Raw genomic sequence first — 8,281 nt, forward strand, 5'->3', positions numbered from 1 at the left:
ATGCGTGTTGTTTGCTTGGAGTATACCCCCGTGAAAAGAAAGAAATAGCCATGACATACTTTATTCCTGCATCACGTGATTTTTACCACGTGGAGCTGACATTAGAATATACCAAATATGGAAAGTGAAACTACAATTCAAAACATAAAGTCCGAAGGCACAAATAAGAAAAAGAAGGTTTTTTGGCAAAGGGTGCCGGGGTCATTCACTCTGTGTTCAAAATATACATGAAATACTTGCCACTGGCCCTTTTTGTTCTATGAATTCTAACCCTGAGTTTATTATCTGTTACATGCCAAGAAATCCTCGATAAAAATTCCGGTCGACCTCCTACGGCACCCATTACACAGGCACTTGTCTCAGAAAAAAAAATTACCTATATACCTTAATTTTTTTTTTCTGAGACAAGTGCCTGTGAGGGTACCGCCTGTCCTCCCCCTCATTTGTTAATGGACTTTCCGTTTTGCAAACTGCATTTTCCTTGGAGTTCGGTATTTTTGTTATTTCACATATTTTCAATTGCAATTAAATACTTTTATAGATTAATGATTGTTCTATCATTTCTGAAACAGAAGAAACTATCAAACAAAGATGATCCAAGTTTTATGATCTTTTATATAAAAAAATTGTGTTCACCCATTTTCCGGAAAGTATCACCTTTCCCTTTCGTTTTTGAGTTAACCGTTAGTTTTTCACTACGTCACACAGCAACAACAAAGCTTCAAAATGGCGCCGACAGGTGCCCGAAACTAATTAACGTTGTGAAAACAATAGTTTTGATTGAGTCAATTAAGAAAATAAGATAAACATGCCGAAGAAAAAGGGAAAATCAAAGAAAGGGAAGGGTAAAAAGGGGAAGTCAAAGAAAGAGACAAAAACTAGCGAAGGACCAAGAGATCCAATGACTCCAACTCATATCCCACCGCCCCCGCTTCCAAGAGAAAAGGTTAGAAAGTTTACTGATCTGATGAAGTATAAACTTAAATAGAATTATTTTGATGTCTGCTTTTGACGTGCACAACCATGTCTAGGTTTGGTGTGTGCATTGAAGAAGTTACACTTGACTGTTTGACATCTTTTTGATTTACTTGATAACGTGCATAATAATGGAGAATTATAACATATATATATATATATATATCAATCTTAAATTATGTGGAATCTGGGTCGGCTGCTCAATTTCCAATTTTTCCTGTGTGCTTTTGCTCTGATATATATTTTTTATGTTGTATAATGTGTCAATTACTACTAGTATTTGAGCATTGTTGAGTAAGGAGTGTTATTAAGTTTTTTTGAATATTTACATATAAATGTATGTTATAATGTTGCAATCATATTCTTTGATTTGATTTGATTTGCAGAAAATTGTTCAGGAAAAGAAGATATTTCATTTAATACTCATCATGTACCTGAAACAGCTGAAATTAAAGTTATCTCTTTGTATTTATATCTTCATAAAAACAACTTTGTATTTTTTTTAATCCACTAACATGATCAAACTAAGACAATTAATTAATACAACAATGAATGTGATCAAAGAAATCATAATTATACCTGATCAGCATTCTACACTACGAACTGCAGTCATTAATAGTATTTTTATAAATAAATATTCCATGTTTTATTACGAATTTTGAGAGATATATATTTCCTGTAATATTTACCATATACATGTACATGATATATATTATATATTTATACAAGTATCTTAATAAAAAAATACAACCTTGAAATACCATTAATATATTGGGTTTTATATAAACATGATAAAGGTAGGACAAAATAAGGGTCAACAAATGCAGGGCAAACAGACTCAGGTCTTACACATGTAACGTTAGGGCGAAGGTATCTGATACCCTTTATTGTGAATACTAGTGTCCTGTAGGAAAAGTATGGTCCTCTTAAAATAAAGACCACTGAAGATTTGAGACTTTCTCTGATAGCAATTGTTATTTAAGAGCATTTAAACATATATATAGCAACCCTTAAATTGTTATATCAATCATAAATATGTACATGTAGTGTATGAGCATGATGAGTATAAGTGCTAACAAATGTTCATTTTCATATCACTAATTATTATCATGAATACAATTTTTCGTATTGCAAAATCTGATATACTTGCCATATCATATTTCAATTGTTATGTTCTGCCACCTTATAAAGTTGTTTTTTTAAAACCTCAATTCTAAAATTTCTATACTAATAAACGAGAAGACCTCATTTTGTGTGTCACTTCACTTCCTTCCACAATAAATTAATCATCATGCCCCTGTGTCCTATAGGTAACATGCATAGCCGCATTTGTCATTCATTCTTATGATTATTCAGTTTGAGTTATTTTGGTAGAAAAAAATCAAAAATAAATCATCTGCATGGATATTGTTTTAATAAGCCAGTCATAAAATATTTTACGAAAATTCATTCTACATCAGTTAAAATACTAATAATAATATAATGTAATAATAATTCTTTATTTAAAGAGGGTTGCACAGTTAGATATATAAAACAAATCTACCCTGAGGCCCTCATGAAATACAATGAAATTAATATAACAAACAATTACAAAATATCAGACAAACACACATATGTACATAGGAAAAAGTAAAAAAAAATACTTTCAACAACGCACTATAGGCGCTATTTTGTGGGTGTGTTCTAGTAATATTGAAACCAGTAAAACATATTGTGATTGCAAATTAAAGGATGTCTGGTACATACAATGTATAACTAATCTACACAATACTGTTTATTACTTGTATGTTTTAACATGTTTAAATGGTATAATTTTTTTTTTACAGTTTTCTAAATACTAATACATTGTAGCTGTTGCTAGTAAACTTGTGTTTGAATAAAATGTTGTTTAATTATTTTACAGCTGATAAATCTATTGAAACAACATCCTGTGAATGAAAAAGAAATCCATGGTTACAAAGTATCAGACAGAATCCTGAAGAATTTAACATCTTCTGAAATAAGAGACCTGATTGTTGTTTTTGAATTGTTTGATGCCAATTCTGATGGGTAAGTATTTCATGGAGGAGATTAAAGACATAAAACTAAATGTGGATATTTTTGTTTGCTAAAACTTATATCTGATTTGAAACAAACACCAGAAGGTAAACTAACACTTATTGAATACATGTGCATACATGTGTATAAGTTTAAACAGTATTTACTAATGAAAATAGCAACAAAGGGGTACAATGTTATGTGAAATTCAAAATAGGAATTGGAAACAAGTTAATCTTTCTCTCAATTTTTGTCGAGCGTGCAACTTTTGTTGCAGAAAGCTCGACATAGGGATAGTGATGCGGCTGCGGCGGCGGCGGCGGCGTTAGCTTACTTCTTAAAAGCTTTATATTTTAGAAGCTGGAAGACCTGGATGCTTCATTCTTTGCATATAGATGCCTCATGATACGAAGTTTCCGTCAGTCACATGTCCAATGTCCTTGACCTCATTTTCATGGATCAGTGACCACTTGAAAAAAAAGTTCAGATTTTTTGTAATGTTGAATTCTCTCTTATTATAAGTAATAGGATTATTATATTTGGTATGTGCGTACCTTGCAAGGTCCTCATACCCGTCAGACAGTTTTCACTTGACCTCGACCTCATTTCATGGATCAGTGAACAAGGTTAAGTTTTGGTGGTCAAGTCCATATCTCAGATACTATAAGCAATAGGGCTAGTATATTCGGCGTATGGAAGGACTGTAAGGTGTACATGTCCAACTGGCAGGTGTCATCTGACCTTGACCTCATTTTCATGGTTCAGTGGTTATAGTTAAGTTTTTGTGTTTTGGTCTGTTTCTCTTTTACTTTATGCAATAGGTCTACTATATTTGTTGTATGGAATGATTGTGAGGTGTATATGTCTAGCGGGCATATGTCATTTGACCTTGACCTCATTTTCATGGTTCAGTGTTATAGTTAAGTTTTTGAGTTTTGGTCTTTTTATCTTATATTATATGCCAAAGGTCAACTATTTGGTGTATGGAAATATTTTAGGATCTATATGTCAGTCCTGCACGTTTTATTTGACCATGACCTTAATTTCACGATTCATTGCACAGTGTTAAGTTTTTGTGTTTTGGTCTATTTTTCTTTAACTATAAGTAATAGGTCAACTATATTTAATGTGTGGAAGCATTGTTAGCTGTACATGTCTGCCTAGCATGGTTCATCTGACCTTGACCTCATTTTCATGGTTCATTGGTCTTTGTTTAGCTATCTTGGTTAATGTTAAGTTTATATGACAGTTGTAATAAAGCTTTATACTTAGGACTATCAACATAATATCAATGATTAAGTAAAGAAGGCGAGACATTTCAGTGTGTGCACTCTTGTTTAAATACATTTGCATTGGTTTATACTTTCTTTCATTATCATGTTTTATTTTCTGAATGAATTTCTAAGAACAATTTGAACCTATATAAATTAGGAAATATTACGATTATGTAGTTAAAATTTCTCCCCCTTTGTAACATATAAAAAAGAAGATGTAAAATTCATATTCTCAGGAACATGTATGATTAAACAATATACTGTGTCTGTTCTCATGAAATCCACGAAAATTGGTATCCAACGAATAATAATGAATCCACAGTACTTGATGTACTCCTCATTTTCAGATATATCAATGCTAAAGAGTTACGACGTGCAATGAGAGCACTTGGATTTAAATGTTCAAGAGAGGATGCCAAAGATATGATTTCAGATGTCAGTGTTAAAGGAAAAAGGTAAAACTGCTATAGATGGCTATTATGCCCTTTTGCAATGTACAATGTATGACATACCTTATAGAAGACATTCTTATGAAACCCTCATGCATATGATGATGTTAAATCATGGAAAATACATTGTAGTTTCGAGGTCAAAGTTCATTTTAATGTTATTAACTGTTTAAGGTCATACATGTGTCACAGTGGACTGAGCATAAACCAAATTTACCATGTTACGAGTCGCTTATGGCAAATAAAAATGACTTGCTACCACTTTTATTAACTGTAAAGCATATTTATTTCAATATATATACAAATCTTTAACAAAGCAGGAAACAAACAAAAATAGTATCATTCACAACTCAAATATAATACCTCAAGCTAAAAAGAGACCAAGAACTGACTGATTAATAAATTGGTCAGATCATTTCAATATTACACTGTGAACTATGGTAACAGTGCAATGAGATAATTTATAGCTGCAGTTCAATAATTTTGAACTTTACTAGAAAACTGTAAAAAGTGGAACAATGTTATATGTTGTCAAGGAATGATTAAGAAAGAAAGTGGCACAAAAAAACCCAAAAAACCATGTCGAAACTGGGAATCAGATTTCATTCTCCTATGGGGTGATATTTACTTGAATATTTTAATGAATAAATTTTGCTTTTTAACAATTAACATAGACAATTTATATTGTATTTGTAGCCAGATCAGCTTTGTAGAGTTTTTAGAAGTCATCATTGACAGACAAGACGATGCTAGAGACATCTATGATGAAATACTCCAGGGATTCAAAATGTTTGATCAAGGTAGGTAACTCTGTTCTGTCAGAAAATCAATGTTTGTTTTGAGGTAGAAATATTTGCTCTCTGATCTATACAATATTTTTTTTGAATTATACAATGATAGGCTTGCTGTATTTTGAAGACCCATTGGCGATCTGCCTTTTAGTTTTGTCTCTTTGTCACATTCCTTATTTACATTCTCAATTTTATAAACTAGATATGAGGCTGTCATTGTTCAACAGTTCATGATATTTTTGGAAAAAATATTTTCATAAACTCTGAACTAACATATTTTTTTTTCATTGGTTACCAATAAGTACACAAGAACATTACTTAAAACACTCCCAGTTAAGTCAGAGTTATGGCATTTTGTCCAAAGAACATTCAATTCAACATAACTAAAACTGATTATAAATAAAAAATGGAACAATTTGAAAAAAAAATATTTCACAAACCTTTTCCCAAACCTGTCTCAAATGAAAATTGGTCATTATACAATATCTGAAAAAAAGAAAGTTTCTTTTAGAATGCCAACACATTGGGAAAAATTTATACCAAACACAGACATCAGAAGAAAGTTACATAATGCAATCTTCTTGTGGTATGTCCCCATATATAATCCATAAAAAACATTCTATAAAGTCATTTAAATATTGTAGGATTGTTAGAATTGTTATAATCTTCTTTTAATCCAAATCTATGGATTTAATCATTTTGTATTTATAACTTATTTCTAAATCTATTTTAGACAATTCTGGATCTATTACATTAGACAATTTAAAACAAATATGCACAGAAGCTGGGATGAAGTTTGCACAGAGAGACTTAGAGGAAATGATAGAAGAAGCAGACATTAATGGCGATGGGAAAGTCGACCAATCAGAATTTATACGAATTATGTTACAGACTAACTTGTTTTAAATATGTTGACCAACTTGACCAATCTGTATTTATGCTATTGGTATTACAGCTGGTAGCAAGTCTTTGTTTTGATGAAAAGAGGCAAAGAAGTAGTTTTGATCAAATTGTACTACTAACTAGTTCTTACGATAAATTGTGACAGAAAAGTTGACTGATTATTAATTATGGAAATTTTTCATAGGAAAGATAAGTAAATTGCAAAGATTTAAGAATAATGTGATTATAAAAAAAAATCAACTATTTTTTCTCATTGACATGATTGATGAAAACATTTGTTAATTTATTTATTAATATATTTTTTAGGTTGTTGGTTTTTTTATCTGCAATATTTATAGCATTAATCTTTAATATATATGAGCTTGTATCTTTACATGACAATGTTCATTTCTTTGAACTTGCTTTTAGTAATTTCCATTTTCTTCTGCCGTTTGTGTTTATTCAAGTAGAATTGTGATGGAAGCAAACTTTAAACTTGCTACAAATTAAATAGTTTATTTTTTGCATTTATTAATAAGATTATTGATGTAAGCAATATTTAACTTCCATTAGTTTTTTTCAGAAATTCATTCTTTGTTTTTACTTGACTATATGATGTGTAAATTTGTTTATTTGTGTATTTGTTTATGAATGAGAATTTAAATGTGTGAAAAACTAACATATTTTAATGCTGTTGATTTTATAATGATCTGTGATGATATTTTTGAATAAATATTTTAATAAAATGGTATTTATTAATTTAGTAATCTGTACATGTGTAATCACAAAACCGAAAGAATTACTAGGTTATTGGTGTCAAACTGTACTCAGTTTACCAGTGTTTAAATATTAATCTAAATTTCAAAGTTTACATATCAGATTTGCTTGGTTATATTGCAATCACTTTCATCATTTATTCGCTTCTTCTGTTTGTCTCTCTTTTTTATGGCCCCATAACGAAGTTGTCAGTGCCATATAGTTTTTACCCTTGTCCGTAAGACTGGCATTCCACAACAAACCATTATACAGAGTTGTGTTCTTAACGCCATCAGATATTGGCATTCCACAACAAACCATTATACAGAGTTGTGTTCTTAACGCCATCAGATATTGGCATTCCACAACAAACCATTATACAGAGTTGTGTTCTGAACGCCATCAGATATTGGCTGATTTTTGGTATGTGAGTTAACCATGATGATTTACAGGTCAAGTTTAAGTTTCGTTTTGCTCCGCAAATTTTTACCAAAATTAAGGGTTTACAAAACTTGAAAATCAGTTATACAGACTTTTTTCTATACGCCTCCCGATTTTGAGCTGATTTTTGATATGTGAGACTACCATCATATTTGTGTCCACATTTGTTATTGAAATTGCAGATTTTTCAACTTTTTGAGACTGGGCCTTCGTGTCGCCTGGGCTCATCTAGTTTTAATACTATTGAACATAGGGTGATCCAGGGGGCACTGACCCTCCCTTTCATGAGAAAAACTATGTTGATTATATAGGGAATCACTGAAGCAGGGTGAAGGTTGGCACATATCAAAATCACCTTTAAACCTGCTGCATTGTTGTGCACCTTTCCTAAGTCAAAAGACTGTTGTTCAGTGATTGTCCTTTGAATGTGGGATTCATTGGTGTTTTTTTTTATATTGATTATGTCATTTTCCTGTTAGAATTGTTTGACACTAGTCATTTTTGGCCCCTTTATAGCTTGCTGTTTTATGCCCATGCAGGCTCTGTGATTTTAACTTTTAATACAATATAACTTGCATGGAGAGTTGTTTCATTGGCTCTTATAGCACATCTTCTTATTTATATAAACAACAGTTGGTAACCGTCTACATGCACAAAAAGACTCAATAACACACAG

At 31.2% G+C, this 8,281-nt stretch overlaps 1 protein-coding gene across 1 annotated transcript; it reads left to right on the plus strand.

Annotated features, from left to right (window-relative positions):
* The first annotated feature begins 689 nt into the window (after positions 1–689).
* LOC134692137 (uncharacterized) lies at positions 690–6,510 on the plus strand. Its single transcript, XM_063552565.1, has 5 exons — positions 690–946; positions 2,879–3,024; positions 4,634–4,741; positions 5,432–5,535; positions 6,260–6,510. Exons 1-5 carry the CDS (start codon positions 809–811, stop codon positions 6,430–6,432), a joined length of 669 nt encoding a protein of 222 aa, XP_063408635.1. The 5' UTR covers positions 690–808; the 3' UTR covers positions 6,433–6,510.
* Positions 6,511–8,281: the final 1,771 nt, after the last annotated feature.

The sequence above is a fragment of the Mytilus trossulus genome, chromosome 12, assembly GCF_036588685.1.
Source record: "Mytilus trossulus isolate FHL-02 chromosome 12, PNRI_Mtr1.1.1.hap1, whole genome shotgun sequence".
In the NCBI taxonomy this organism is placed as follows: Eukaryota; Metazoa; Mollusca; class Bivalvia; order Mytilida; family Mytilidae; genus Mytilus; species Mytilus trossulus.